General features: G+C 35.5%; 1 protein-coding gene across 1 annotated transcript; it reads left to right on the top strand.

Annotated features, from left to right (window-relative positions):
- Positions 1-1,855: 1,855 nt before the first annotated feature.
- Positions 1,856-6,468, top strand: LOC306844579 (uncharacterized protein). Its single transcript, XM_079376811.1, has 3 exons — positions 1,856-2,407; positions 3,216-3,312; positions 4,712-6,468. Exons 1-3 carry the CDS (start codon positions 2,102-2,104, stop codon positions 5,404-5,406), a joined length of 1,098 nt encoding a protein of 365 aa, XP_079232937.1. The 5' UTR covers positions 1,856-2,101; the 3' UTR covers positions 5,407-6,468.
- The last annotated feature ends 10,141 nt before the right edge of the window (positions 6,469-16,609 follow it).

Genomic DNA, 16,609 nt, shown 5'->3' with positions numbered 1-16,609 from the left:
ATAATATCTAGAGAGAAAAAATTAAAAACAACATCTGAAACTCCCAAGGTGCTGGTGCACACACTAGTCAAAATGCATATGCAACAAAGCAATGTGCATATTATACAATTATAAATTATTAATGTCATTTTTAAACAGAATAAGGCATCATCTTCCCACTATGATCTGGCACATTTATTTTAATCATGACATAAAAGATTCAATTAATTTGCTCTAAGCTGTCAATGAAGCAGGAAACTGTAACATCTTAATATCGTTGACAGGTTTAGAGGCCTTTAGGGATGTCTTGTCTACTGTATATAGGTGCAGTATTATACAGAATTTAAGCTAGGGAATATTAATATTAATAATATCTTTTAAAGTGTGTGGGTGTTTTTTTCAGTTGCTGTATGTCATTATGAATTGCTGATTTGTTGAAGATCCAAATTACTATAGTGAATATCATAATAAGACCTAAATAAAAATGATATACACAAACAACTAAGCCATTTACAAAATATTTCAGTAATGTGAATACTAACAATATGCAAAAGACAATATATATTTTATTCAGAGTGTGATTGCTTGTATATGGCAGAGGGGGGAACCCAAGGTAACAATATTAAATGCCCAGCAGGTCCTGATAATACAAAGATCATCCACATGGGGGCATCACAGAGGTCAATATCGCTGTCCCCTCAGAGCAGAAAAACCGCAGTGATGAAATGAGTGCACATAATGTGCCTTTTCATCTCAAAACCATAAACTAGGTGTTAGAGACTCTGGGTAACTCTGGTTGACTGTATAAGACAAGAGTAAAATATTGCTTCAGTATACTGATTAAATATTGAAGAGAAAACATTAGATTGGTGTAACATTGGTCGCAGGATTTGTGGGTTATTGCAGACTGCTGCACATTATACCGTTAATATTCTCGGCTGAGTAAATGTTAAGTGCCCTACATTTGATTGCAGTGCATTTTAGTGGATTTTCAAAAGCATTGCTCGAGGGAGGACAAAAACACTCAAGTGTAGAGTGGGACTAAATGCTATTTAATTCAGTAAAAAATATGTGCTTTTGCTGTGAGGAAATTACCATTAACCATGACACCAACGTTAAATGACCAATAAAATATTATTAAATATTATTCAATTCTTTAAAATAATTAATTATATTCATTTTGTTCTTGTATTTTTAACCACTGAATTTTTACATTCAATAATGCAGCAAAAATATCTTTCACAACGTTCTCTGAACAATAGTTTAAAAATAATTTAATAGTTAACTAAATATTTAGTCTGCTCTGGATAAATGTAACTGTATGTAATTCACTTGTTAACATAAAATAATAATAAAAAAGGCACAATGGCAATTAAAGCAGTAGGTATTTGGACAGTGATTCTTTATTAATAATACTGAGGTGTTGAAATAATTATGTTAAATTACGAATTGCACAGTGGAATTATCCTGATTTTAGCACTTGATATATATTTAAGCTACTATAGAGGGGATAAAAAAAAGTCTCACTAGGGAACAATCCCCAAATAATTAAACTTTTTGACACTTTAAAAATGAGGAAAAAATAATGAAAGAGGCACAATGACACAAAGTTATGTTACTGTAATTTCTCCTTTAAACCACAACGAATGAAAAGCATTTCTAGCCTATTTCAAAGGAAAACTTATTGTACTTCACTGACCGAGGGAAAAAAAACTGAGAATAAAAATTAATTAATGTAAGTAGGTTACAAAGCTTTTGTCTTGTGTTAATAAAGGTAACAGCCCAGAGTAACAGGAGCAGATAGGAGGAGTTTGCGTTGCATCATCATTAACCGCGTGACGTTGTCAATAACTCTCAAATATTGAGAAGTGGGTAAGGTGAGCTGAAACTTAGTAACTATGAGGTCAATCACAGCTTCATTCCGACAGTAGCTACATATCCACTGGCAAGCCAGGTGAGAGGCGCCTTCCAGGAAACAGCCAGATTCACTAGCACAGCTGAATGGCTTATAATTTCAAAACTCTTGCCTGTAGTTTCCACTAAGTCTTTTATTTGCTTGCGCATTGGAACATATCAGGTTTGCATATGATGAGCAGCGTCGGTTCATGAGAACTGCTTATAAATGTCCACTAAAGCGGATAGAGACTCACAGGTAGATGTGACCCACCTAGATTCTCGCAAAGCAGAATGGGCTGAAGACATTGACGGACGGGAGGTGATGAGGACGGATGAAGCTCCGGCGCCTCGCAAGCTCAGCCGCAGCCCGAAATGCGCTCGCTGCAGGAATCACGGCGTCGTGTCGCGCCTCAAGGGCCACAAGCGCCTGTGTCGCTGGCGTGACTGTCAGTGCGCGAACTGTCTGCTGGTCGTAGAGAGACAGAGAGTGATGGCAGCGCAAGTCGCCCTCCGGAGACAGCAGGCCACAGAGGTTGGTTGACTGAGCAGGGTAGTTTAAAGCGTTCTGTGTGCTCCGGTGGAACTAAAAGTGGTGTTATTTGCAAACAAAGTGACAAAGGTTTTGAGCGCGTGTGTGCTTTCTTGTAGCAGACTTGAACTGGAAACTATATGTACTGCAAATGAGTATTTTGAATTTGAATTTTTGTTATATATTTGTTAGAACTATATTGATACATGTAATTTAAATGTAAAGTTTGCAGTTCAAGCCTGACACAATTATTAATGAAATCAGATTAGAAACATGTTTACATTTATATATTAGAGCAAAATCATGTTACTGCAAAAAAATGTGACTGTTACATAATTACTACCCTTAAAAGAAGTACTGTGGCAGTACCATGGTGCAGTAATGTATCAGATGGTAATAACATGGTACTTTTATATATAAACAATACTGATTTCTACAATATTCATGTATCTTAGTATTTAAAAAGTACAATACACTACAATGGTACATCCACTTAATTCCCTTGGAATTTATATATTTCTGTAAAAAAAAAAAAGCTTTACAGTCATTTTCAAAACATTCCATTGTCATAATTAATGTTTTTCTATTATTTCTGACAATGATAAACATCTTCATCATAAAACTGCTGAGAGCAAAGAAAATAAATTAATTGCATTTTAAGTAGCCTAAGCTGTGTAAGGCATTCACTAGATATTGTTAAGAAAAAGGACACCCTTTACAACAAACAAGACATCCACTGCTGTCTTTTGTAGCACAAGTATCTTTTATCTATCCCATAAATTTATGCTGAGTTGTGCGTTCTCTTTGACAGGGTAAAAAAGGTCAAAAAAACACCTCTGTTCTCAGACGTACAGCTTACCAGTGCTACACGAGGGCACCTAGTCTCCTGGCAAAGAGTATTCTAGAGGGTAAGCCTTAATTAACACACATCTCATTAACACAATTGCACCCTGAAAGGCGACATCGGGAGAAACTGGATTAGTTCACCCGTTATGCTACAGAACCCTCTGTCGGGAATAAATCTGTTTATGTTTATGTAAGGTAATTAAAATTATGCAAATGGGTAGAGGAATTACAAAAAATTGGCTCATATGACTGCTTTGGAGTTTGATTTTCCCTGATGTGTTTCTCGCTGTGTCAACATTAAGGTCAAACTGATTTAATTGTTATCATAAATTTGAATATGCTTAATTTGTTTTTGTTGCATTAGAATATTTAAAACGGTTATACTTTTATGAGTTCCACATGGAGTCTAAGAAATGTGTTTTTTAATTGTTATGAAATTAGGTGAAAATGATTTGTACACCTAATTTTACAGAAATGCAAGTGGTTCTCAAATGTGGGTCATGACCTAAAAATGATCCACATGTATGTTTTGATACGATCATGGTCAGCAGGAAAAACCATTGACAGATGTAAATAAAATACAAATGTAGCTAACCATGTAATCATACATAGTTAGGACTGCAAAATATATAGGCTTGTCAATTTTTGAAAGAGATGACAAAGCACTTTTTAAGAAAAACTGTGTGTGTGGGGGGGGGTAGTGACAACAGAGACATTTATAATGTGACAAAAGATTTGGTAACACTGTATTTTAAGGTGTCCTTGTTACGCATGTTAAATGTACTTACTTTTGTAATAACAATTAATTATACATAATTACATGCAAGTAACCCTAATCCTAAGTAGTTATTTAATATTACTCAGTACTTAAATGTATAATTACACTGTAACAAGGACACCTTAAAATAAAGTGTTACCAAAGATTTATATTTCAAATAAATTCTGTTTTTCTGCTATTCATTAAAGAATCCTAAATAAGGTATTACCATTTCCAGAGAAATATTAATCAATCTGTTTTCAACATTGATGATGATAATAATAATAATAATAAGTTTCTTGACCAATCAGAATTATTTCTGAAGGATCATGTGACACTGAAGATTAAAAAACTTCAGCTTTGCCATCATAGTAATACAATACATTAAAGTAGAAAACAATTATTTGAAATTGTAGTAATATTTAACTTTTACTGTTTTACTGTACTTTTGAACAAATGAATGCAGCCTTAGTGAGCATAAGAGATTTCTTGTAAAAACATAAATCTTACTGACCCAAATTTTGAACGATGGCATAATATATTCTAGATAGTTTGTACTTGACTACTTGAATTCAAAGTATCTTCATTTATGGTTCCTGAAACTGTTTATTCTAATAGACTCTTTGCATATTTTTACATTTAAATGTGACTTGATTATGAACAAGAAAAATCCACCATTCTAATACTCCTTCATCATGCTGTAGGATACAAGCCGCCTGTGTTAGAGGACTGGCCAAAGAGACTCCACCAACCCCCAGTCAGTGTTCGTATGAGGAAGAGGAGAGCGTTTGCAGATAAAGAGCTGGAGACTGTGATGCTAGAAAGAGAGCTGAGGCAAAGAGAGATGGAAGAGTTGCCTGCGCTCCTCCTCCAGGCTGTGGTGCCGTCCGCTCCCTCTCCGTATTTTTTCCCGCTGTCAGACCCAATCATGCCCACGTACATGCCTGTGTCCAAAAGCGGCCCTCCTTTGATTGACTGTGATCTCCCTCACCATCAACACGCGCTTAAATCCAAGACTCTAGACACACTGACAGACAGCGTCTCTCTAAGGGTGTGTGAGAACTGGGACGTTTTCAATTCGATTCGGCCTCCACCGCGCTGTTACAGCACAAGCCCAGGCGTCAACATGGTTAAAAACATACTGGACAGCAGGTTTTCTGATATGTCTGTCAAACCAAAAAGTTTAGTTGTTGACACCATGTCAAAGCAAGACATTCCTCCCTCACCGAATATGGCAGACGTGCTGGTACAAGCTAAATCATCCCACAAACACTCCAGGTCATTGGGACACGAGGCCTCTGTTCACATGGATCGTATGGAGGGAGCAAATAAAGATGCCATCAAAAAAGCTGTAACACGGCCATTACCTTTTTCTGTGGAGGCATTGCTCATGAGATAAGAATATTTTTAAGGCAAACACTTTACAATAGGGTTCAGTTTTTTAGCATAATGTATTACATCAATTTACATTTTTTACACTGTTTATTAATGTTGTTTATTATTAATATCTACATACACTAATACATCTTTAACAAGTTAGATATTGACATTACCTACTGTATTATGAATGAATGTTATGAATTAACAATGAACAGCATATTTGTAAAGTAACATGAATATAGATTATGAAATGCCATTAAAAAGCTTTTTGGTAAAGTGTGACCTTTTCAATTTATATTTGACTATAATTTATCTAGATTTACAGTAGCATTTACAGCTGAGCTTTTTTAAAACATAATGTAATTTTCAAGCAAGCAGAGGAAATAATAAAACACTTTCTTAAATTGTCCACTCTTTCTAAAGTAGTGCTGAGAAATATGATTTATTTTATTGAATCTGTTCACTTGAACCATTCATGTACAGTAAATGAACCCGTTCATAAATAGTTAACCTGTTCATTTGTCCTTGTGCACAAGTGTTTGTGTTCATCATTACGTTTCCTATTCAGGTATATAAATACAATGTTTATAGTTGTATTACTTTCAATTAGTCAACATTTTTATGCAAAGCTGAGTTTTTAGGTTTAAGGAATCAAAAGATTCAAGTTGTTGGGATGAATCAAAGAGTTTAACCCCTTAACTACTTAAAACGGACTAGCTTGTAGCTTGGCCAACAATGCACTGAAACGTTAAATAATCAGTAACTTTCTTTAATAAAATACTTTTGATTAGAACACTTTTGATTAATCCTGTTTAAATCAATTTTATGAAATTGTTAAAAACACAGTATAGAATATACATGCATCTTACTAACCTTTATACTTTATTCCCTCTTTTTCCAGTTCTCTGTTTCACAATATTTGAATTTTTGTTTTCTGTTTGAAAAACATTGATGTTTCTTTCTCGTAAATGTAAATAGTCATGACTAACCCTATTTTTTAATTATTCATATTTTTAAACGCCAAATATGAAAGTCTGATGTAAACGCATAGGTAGCTGAGGATCAAATGAAAGAGTGGTGGAAAAAAGATTAGTTTCTGTCTCTTCCTTTAATGTGAATTAATGATGTAGTTCATACGGTGGTTGGATTGAAGTGATGCCTGGTACATCTGTGTATTTAAGCTACAGGCTCCCACAAGGTGCTTTGAACTCTTTCTGCTGTGTTCATAAAATATTTTTAATTTGAAAGAAAACTAACGATGAAAAGGGCTCTCAGGCAGGAACCAACTCAAAGTGTAAAACTAAACGGGTGAGGAGAAAGACACATGTGCCTGAGGGTCCAGAGGCAAGAAACCATTCTAATATGAGCTCAGGAGGACAAATTATTCAGTATGTTTTTCTGCTTTTTCTTTTTACATCTTAATGAGGAAGTTCATAAAAGTCTTATTCCTGTCAGTACTGTGTATTTAAACATTGTGCAATATATTTGGGAGTGTATCACTGTCCTGTAGACTGGTTTAGACAATTATATCCTCTTCTTTCCTTTTTTTATTTTCCATTTCAGTTTTTGAGATATGGAAGCCTGATAGTTTTGACATCTCTGGACCGTGTGGCGTCTACATGTGTGATGGCATCATGCCCTCCTCTGTGTCTGTCTCTATATCTCAGCACATCTGCCTGTGCAGATAGGGGCTTTACATTAGGAGTCTTCCTGAGGGGGGAATCTCAGCCCTCTTGTGGTCCACTTAAAAAAAACATGGCAAGAAGAGTGTAGAAGAACATTAGCGTTTTTAAATGATTATCATGATCTAGAAATCCTCAGTATTTGAGGTCATAATAGTTGTGAATGACATACATTAATCTTTTTTCTTACAAAATATATTTACTTTAAGAATTTAAAATGTACTTTAGTTGCTTAGTATTGTCACGTGTTTGTTCCCATTTTGCCCTTTTTTGGTCATGTTTCCTGTTCCCTGATATGATCACTCTGTTCCATCTGTGTTTAATTATCTTATTAGTTCCCTTTGTTTGGTTCAGGTTTATAAGTCCTCAGTTCTTCTCACACTTCCAGAGCGCCCCCAAGTGTCCGCGCTTCCAGAGTGCCCCCCAGACTGTGATTTCTCCAAGAAAATTGTTTGGGGGGGCATATAGCCATGGCCATAGTGGCCGGGCCAAGGCCACGAAGACCCCTGATCTGCCATGGCTGCCCGAGACCCCTGATACGCCATGGCCGCCTGAGACTCCTGTCCCGCCATGGTCCCCCGAGTCTCCTGTTCGAGTCTCAGAGTTCACCCTCAGGCTTTGTCCGATCTCAGTTACTTTTGGTTGTGTTTTAGTGTGTGTATTCTCCACGATCCTGAGTTTTGCTATTAAATGTTACTTATTACGAAGCCTTCTGAGTCTCCAGCGTTTCCCTGCCTGACACACCGTGACAAGTATATACACAAGATTATACACTACCATTTAAAAGTTTGGGGTTTGTATGGTTTTCATTGTTTTGAAAGAAGTCTCTTTTGGTCAAGGCTGCATTTATTGGAGAAAAATGCACTAAAACAGTAATATTGTGATTTTTAAAATGCAATTTCAAATAAATTGTTTTCTGTTTTAATATATTTAAAAACAATTTATTATGCTGAATTTTCAGCAGAAATTATGTCAGTCTTCAGTGTCACTCACGCAATCATTTAGAAACTGTTCTAATATGCTGATTCGGTGCTTAAGGAACATTTTTATTATTATCAGTATTAATGTTTTTGTGAAAACCCAGATAAATTTATCAGGATTCTTTGATGAATATAAAGCATTTTTTAAAAATAAATATATTGTAACATTATAAATATCTTTACTGTTACTAAAAATCAATTTAATGCATCCTTGCTGTATAGTATAATTTATTAAAAAAAACAAATTGAATGGTTTTGCATAGGCTACTTTAAGTAGGAGGCATAAGTAGGTATAGGAGCTAGGATACAGCATTTGTCTGAATTAGAATGTAATTTAAAAGTGCCCCATTATGGATTTTTTAAAATGACCTTTCATGCAGTGTGTAACACTGCTCTAAGTGAATGAAAACATCCTGCCAAGTTTTAAATCTGAAAGTGCACTGTGTATAAAGTTATTGTCTCTCAAAACAAAGAGTCGACTCTGAATCATTGAAATAAGTAGTTTTTAAAACGAATCCCAAGCCGTTTCATGTTGACGTCAAAATGAAACATTAGCACATTGCTCGCCCACTTGTTGGTAATTTCGAGTTGGTCTGAATGAAAATGCAAATTCATTCTTTGCCACTAGATGCCGCTTTTGGAGCGGTAAAATAGCGTACACAAAGCAGCACTGTGCTCTTGCTGCTTTATCAGGCATTACAAGCATGATAAAATGAAAATGAGACCAATTGGACCAATCACCGCAGATTAGCGTCATGCAAAGAAGGGGTTTCGAAAAATTAATCGTTTGGGAGTTGTTGAGCAAATAATGTAAAAATAAATGCATATTATAAGGCAATGAAAGTGTTTTTTGATCTTGCATGCATGTCAACCTGTTGTTGGGGACTCCCAAAACCAAAATATGAACCTTTCACAACCCATAATAGGGGCACTTTAATTTTAATAACACATAACTAAATATAGAATAGTGCCGATTTTAATATAGGCCTATATTATAATGTAACACTACATGAAGTATGTATGCATTCCACTCTCATCATGAAATAAACAACAATGTCTATGCCCATATCACACACGCACAGAAATACACAAACTTTTGGGCATGGCATTATGAAAGGGGAATGCATATTTCATGTAGCGCTGCTAGCATGCAGGCATGCTACATTACAGTTTACCAGTGGGCAAAATTGTTATTCTACGGCAGCACCCCTGAACCCCTTTCATTCTAGGTTTATGTATTCTCACAGTCTGCTCTAGCATGAAGTCACCCTAACTTGTTTGTGTAATCGAGATATGAGCATATTCTTTCTCCTGACATGGTATCGACAACATTTAGTATCAAGGTCCAAAGGGGTTGCTTTGATCCTAGTGCCAGCTCCCAACTCGAGGAGAATTTGCCAGATTGAGACCCTGCGCTTGGGATGCATAACCCTGAAAAACCCCTGCATACTCCACTGCTCTTGGGTTACACGGCTCCCCGCTTCCTCCAAACAGGGGGTGTCTCTTTCAGAGTGGGTGGGCTGCCCCTCAGCCGCTCACCTGCTGCGTCCAATAAAAAAAACTCTCTTGTGTCATGTGTCTTTGGCCTTGGGATAAACAGACAGTTTCCACAGGCACAAAACTTTACAGTCTTGATTTCCAAGTAAGTCTTTGTTGTGGGTAACTATGAAGAATTCCAAAAAGCTTAGACACAGTTTTAATATATTTAAAGATGTCTAATATATATTCTCTCGATTTCTCTACAAAATATCAGGAAAGATTATGTTTCCAGCATGGAGGAATCTGCAAAACTACCTAAGCAGTTTCAAAGTACATCTCAGCTTGGGATATGCATTTAATAATGCACAAAATACTGAATATTTCAAGCCGTTCCAGCTTGTGAAAATCTGTTTTGCTTTTTCTCAGGTCTTTGCGGTTACAAATGCAGAAATAACAGATTTTCGAGAGGATCTTTTTACGCTATTCTGACTGTTTAGCTGAAAACAGAATCTCTCAAAACCTGTTACGAGATAATTTGCAGAATAAGCGATCTGCCAGCAATATGATACAAACCGATTTATTAACAAGAAAATCTGAGCTCTCTTACAATCAAAATGTTGTCTCTGTAAATTCAAAAACCAATCTCTCAGCACATATATATATGTTCAGACATGCTTTTTTCAGAGCACAACTGTGGGATTGAAATTTTACACACTTAAAACATTACTGTTGTGTGAAAAGGGTCCCTCCATTTCCATTTTAGGAGTCAGTTTTTTCTTGTCCCCTAAACTGAGGCTCTCGTTTTGTTGCGTTCAGCTGGAGCCAACGCAGAACCTGTGCTGACTGCAGCAGCTGTGTAGCTATACTGTTACATTCTCCTGGGCTGCTCAGTTCCTAAAATCCACCTTTCCAATTCAACACAAAGCACAGACTCTCTTGAATGCTAAACTGCCAGAGCCATTACTCTGCATGATTCAAAATGCTCTGTCCATTAACCTCCATTCAAACTCTCCCAACTCTTCAGGTTAGAACAATTTGTCATGCATTGAAAAATGTGGAATAAGTGGAAGCAGAAATGAGAAATTCAAATTAACCACTGGAAGACATTGAAAAAAGAATTATGGAGCTAATATTGGGTAAATGTTTGGTGACAAATCACTGCACCATTGTTTCTGTATTTCCTCATTATTTCTTCTATTGGAACCAGTCCAAAGAATAGTTAAAAGAAAGCTGTTCAAAATGTTACCAAATATTTATTTTTATTTAAAATTGTCTTCAAAAAAACAAAAAAACCCCCACTTAAATCAATACAGTAGTATTACAGTAGTATGTCATTCCCAACTCAAAAACAAAGGGTGAATTTTTAAGTTTTCCTGGACACTCAATAAAAAAAAAAAACGGAATGGTATTGTGAAACTATTATAAAAGTGGTCCAATAAACACGATATGGTGTTATTTTTTGTTCCGATTCTAGATGTCATTTACTTTCATTACATAAAAAAGAGTGGCCAGGATTTTGACCTAAAACTAGAAATTAAAAATGTGGAAGTTTTTTTTTTTTTTTAAATGTGACAGACTTCTGATTTATTAACAACTATTGGTAAATGACTAAGAATAACAAAGTGCATTCAGGAGTATGATAAGAAATTTAAATAATACAATAACAATTGCCTATTCGAACTTAACTGCTCCTCAAATTAACATGGTGCTTTTTAAGGCTACATTGATGCAATCAATTGAATTGGTATAACATTACTTCTGAAAATATATTCATTATTTAATTTTTTATTATGCATTCTTATTCATGTTGATTGTTTCAAACATTTGTGGTCTATTCTAAGCTCACAAATAGCGAAGTGTTCATGTGCCGGTTAAGTGTTTTAGCAGATAACAACTGCCCTCCTTCAAGGATACACTTGCATCGACACCTTGGGGGTTTAATGCAGTAGGTAGTAATATATAGATGAAAACAAGCGTAATCCCAACCCTGTGAAACCCTTAACATGATATTTACCCTCTTTATTTCTGGTCGGCATTTAATTATATAACCTAAACCACTGGACGGCCATAATACCCCAGAACCTAGGAAAGCCAATCCACCCCTGCGTATTATGTGGTCACTGCACCATAAAAATGGCATTCAGAAGTATTGGCACCTACTTATTCATGATTAATTGCACCAGCATCGGACTCCGGTGGAGGAGAGGAAGGGTTATCTACACATAAACCTTTACCGATGATGCTGGGTAAAAATGTGGGCAGCAGAAGGATGTGGGAGGTTGAGAAATGACAGCGGCTTGGCACAAAGAAAGAGTGAGAAAACCAAGAGGCAGTTAGAGGAAAGAACGTACATGTGGAGAAAGAGACAGAGCAAGAAAGGCAGCAAGAGACAGACTGAGAAGGCAACAGATGGATAGACAGACAGTGAGTGAGAGCTGTGTTGAGTTGGCAGAATGAAGGAGTGGAGAGATGGTGTGATAAAGCAGAGAAACCCTGTATTCACTGCAGCTGTACAGATGGCTCACCTGCCAAGAACAACACCATGTTTAAGGGCTATTTATTCTAACTGGATTACTATTACAGACACCACAATCCATGCTGTGAATTCTGAGAGTAACGGAAACCACAGGGTGGATTAAGGGATGTGATTCATTCTAATAGTTCTGGATATATATTGCATAGCAATATATCTTATATAGCAATGTCTGGTGTTTATGGCATATAGTTATGGAATCCAATCACACAGTCACACATTTCTTCTCTAAATATTTATTTATAAACTCATCAGAGAAAATGTTAAACCAACAAATCAGACCAAATAAATGTAATGCATTAACAGGTTTGTGCATTAAGTATTAATCATAATTAATATAGACCCTCTCTTTAATATAGTCTGTAAAGTATACAGTTGTATAAAAAATAATGAAACAAAAAATGACATTGCTTCATTGTAATGAAAGGGTCATTACAATCAAGCAATGTAATTTTTTTCCCCTTTTTTTCCCGTTTTTGGCATGGTTGCTCTATGAAATTGTGGATTTGTAATGGGAATTAGGGTTTAGTTTATACATATAAAAATCTTTAATGTTACTTTGAGTTTATTAAGTGAATCAAATGTTGATTCAGTAACCACTCAAAGTCAAACCAATTTTATAAGAATGGTTTGTTCATAAACAAGCACTAAAAAGAAACTGTTCATACAGGTACGTATCATTTGTTTGTGAATTGGGCTACGCCTGTTGTACTTGTCCTTGTTTGTTTTTGCGTGCAGCCCGCAAGAACAACTTAGGCATAATAGTATAGTATGTTTTGCAAAGTAAAGTTTACAGTTTGCATGTGGCTTGAAGAACAACAGCATTTACAAATATCACCCAAAATAATATTTATGCCTAAATTTAAGGTTTATTTATGTATTTGAACTATATACAACATATCTATGCATTTGGATTACACAGTTTTAAGCTAAATAAACACACTTATTATGTGATGTATAGCTACATAAATGAAACAGGTAAGATTTCTGTAATCGTAATAAACTGAATGTGTGTTAAATAAACAATAACAAGGTTTTATATCAATAATAAATCCAATTTGTTTTAAACTTATATATTTTAAAAGAATATTACTTGCTCCACAGCAATGCTGTCATATTTTAATTACAAATATGATTATTTAAATAAAATAAAATAGATGCAAACAGTTAATACTCTAACTGTGCCACATTTTTTGACCTGCTTTGTTTAAAACGGTGTAATCCAAATTAATGGAAATGTTACAAGCATTTTAAATACATAGATCTTAAAAAATTAGGCCTAAATATTATTTTGAGTGTCCCTTACACTTTCCTTGTAGGCCTGCATCTCAAACCACCAGGTGATCTGTCTCAAATGTGTCTTGGAGGGTATTTAAATTGGGTTGTTTCATGATTGGACAGCTGATTAGTAAAAATGCATGCAGTGGCTTAGTAAAAATAATCCTTAAATTAAATAAGTCAAACTTTCCTACTACATACCAATCATTCAAAGACCACTCTACATTCATTAACTCTGTCAAATCACTGTAAAACTAGTGAAAAGCACATACTCTGCCAGAGCTGCTGCTGCTTCATGAGATAATAATGGAATAGAGTCAAAACAGAGAGTCTCTTTATATGAATGAGCCTTCGAGTCAATATTGCCTTTTCCTTTGCAGCTCACACACTAGCTTCCATTACTAGCTAACATTTGGCTTGGAGCTTTTCACCTGTATCTCGTACCTCAGGCTAAACTCACCATTGCCCTCCCCTCACATTTGTTTACAACTGCGGCTTCCTCTCCCCCCAGGCTGTTGATGGCTTCTACCCCAGCAGAACATTTTGCCTGTAACACAAACCCTTCTGTCTTGTGTTTTTACTTAAAACAAAGCTATTAATCACTTTAATCGCCCTCAATTAACCTGCGCCACCAGATGCTCTCGGCACGTCAAACCCTGAATTGTTCCAGCCAGCCAAACAGAACATAAATCAACGAATGGAGCAATTTGCACCAGCAATTCCACATAATGTTTGCGGAAGCTGAATAACAAAACATTAACAACATGGAAAAAGTCCCCTGGGGGGGGGGGTCTATTTGCCACTAGGGGAGGTGATGAAATTAATAGAGATGGAATGGCAGAAATGAGAAGAGAGCGTTCTCCAAGTCAGGATAGGAAAGATTTTACCCTCCCTGTCCCAAGTGGCACATGGAAGTTTACTGTGCTCCTAGCAGCTCTGACCAACACAACTTTACCAGGTTTCACGCACTGGGGTACTGCCAAATGTTTGAAATCTTAGACCAAAGTACTTGCTTTAAACATGCTCTTACACATGGGTCTATCTTGTTTCACTGTTACGAAGCCTAAAACATTCTGGTCATGACTGGATTGTTGACAGGTGCGACAAGTCAGGCTCTTATCTATGGTGAAAGAATTGATGCCATTGTGACATTTATGATACTGTATCTGATTTCAGTGGAGGAAAAAATATTAAAAAACAACCAATTTGCATATTAAAATGGGCTATTCTGTCAATAATACAGAATAAAAGAATCAAATGTGACCCTGGAAACCAGTCATAAGGGTTTTTTTTTTTATTGAGATTTATATATATCATCTAAAAGCTGAATAAATAAGCTTACCACTGATGCATGGGGCCTGTACCATGAAGCCGGATTAGGTGGCTAGCCAGCTATGTTTCAGCTTAGTTTCCGCCAACCCTGGGTTTTAGGTACTATGAAAGTAGCTCGGCTTTAATCGGTGTTCGTTGCCATGGTATCTTACGCTGCACGGCTAACCTGCTCCGGGGCAGGTTATGTTCTGGTTTAGAGATCTCAATCTGAAATTTGACCAATCAGCTTCAAGCAAAGTGACACATCTCTGACGCAATAAAGCCACTCCTCCAGTTTCTCTTACTCCAAATTAAAGGACACTACATAAAACATTTTTAAAGATAAAATCATGTGATTTTTAGACATGATTATTTTTTATTATTTATATAATTAGTATACCCTTAATCCATTACACAAGACAGCTTAATTTAATAGTAATTATTAAGCTTTTATTTTAAATTAATATAAACATAGATAATATGCAATATAAATACGTTTTAGAATCAATAGCTGTAAACATGACTACATATGAGTTTCAATTTTTAAGTGTTGTTATATCTATAAATATTATAAACTTTACAAATTTTACTTGCACTTATATGGTAAGATAAGTTTTCCTCTTTAATGGATCGATTGTTTCATTTTGCTGTGTAAATGTGTTTAAATTCTTCATATTGTTCAATCTTTTAATCTTTGGTAGTGAATTCGCACTGACTCTCTCACGAGAAGTGAATCCCAGTTTCAAGGCATGTGATTGGCTGCTCATTATGATGTCACACTTTCATGTGCACGAGCTCCATTAACTCAGGATCAAGCCTGAGTTGACAGAGAAAGTTGATGATCAGCTTCATGGTACCAACAAAGCCGGATTGAACTGGTTTGGTTTTGTCAACTCAAAACTAATCCTGTAACCCTGAGTTTGTTTAGCCACCATCATGGTACAGGCCCATGGTTTGTTAGGATAGGACAATATTTGGCTGAGATACAACTATTTAATAATCTGGAATCTGAGAGTGCAAAAATATCTAAATATTGAGAAAATTGCCATTAGATTTGTCCAAATGAAGTTCTTAGCAATGCATATTACTAATCAAAAATCAAGTTTTAATATTGAAAAATCTATAATTTTGACCCATACAATGTATTTTTGGCTACTGCTACAAATATGCCCGTGCGATTTAAGACTGGTTTTGTGGTCCAGGGTCACAAATTTACATATACTAGAATCTAGTATATGTAAATTACAAAAACAATATGTTGCCATTTGAATGTGCATACATTACAGAAACACATTGAGGAAATGTTTCTCTTGACCATTGAGGAAATCTCCTCTCTTGACCTGTGTGTGCTGACAGATATATGTGAGGGGAACTTGAGTGTAACCAAAAGCTGTTTCTTAGATTGATCATTTCCAAACAAATGGAACCTTGTTTGTTTAAGCATTGTCAAAATGCCATTATTTGGGCTAACAAGTATTCAGGTAGCCCATTGAAGACACACACAATGACTTTAGTATGTAGTATATTGATTGGAGATTTTAGTGTTCCAGTGTATGTTCGTATGAGGAAATTCTCAGTAGCTAAAAATTTAAAATGAAATGCTTTCTATTCATAAAAGAATAATGAAAATGTAACAGCCCCCCACCCCCACCCCAAAAAAGAGCAGCAAAATTGTTTTCAAAATTAATAATAATAAATGTTTCTTGACCACCAAATCAGCATTTAATGATTTCTGAAGGATCACGTGACACTGAAGAATGAAGTATTGGCTGCTGAAAATTCCATGCCATCACATGAGAAAACAAAATCACATTTTCATAGAAAATGGGTCAAATTTAATAATAAGTAGACCCTTATTTTTTAAACTTGTTATCCTACTTATTACACAGCTACTTTCAAATAAATAAAACAACATATTGTTCAAGTTGACATTATTATATTCGAATGAATAAATTGTGA

Source organism: Barbus barbus (genome assembly GCF_936440315.1).
Source record: "Barbus barbus genome assembly, chromosome: 25".
Lineage (NCBI taxonomy): Eukaryota > Metazoa > Chordata > Actinopteri > Cypriniformes > Cyprinidae > Barbus > Barbus barbus.
The sequence above is the reverse complement of the archived record's forward strand: the minus strand, read 5'-3'. Positions and strand labels throughout refer to the sequence as shown.

Excerpts from the sequence above, each read along its gene's own strand:
- LOC306844579 (XM_079376811.1), top strand. The coding sequence starts at position 2,102 with ATGTCCACTAAAGCGGATAGAGACTCACAGGTAGATGTGACCCACCTA. Across the intron at positions 2,408-3,215 it reads GGAGACAGCAGGCCACAGAG|GGTAAAAAAGGTCAAAAAAA; the intron begins GTTGGTTGACTG and ends TCTCTTTGACAG. Across the intron at positions 3,313-4,711 it reads GGCAAAGAGTATTCTAGAGG|GATACAAGCCGCCTGTGTTA; the intron begins GTAAGCCTTAAT and ends ATCATGCTGTAG.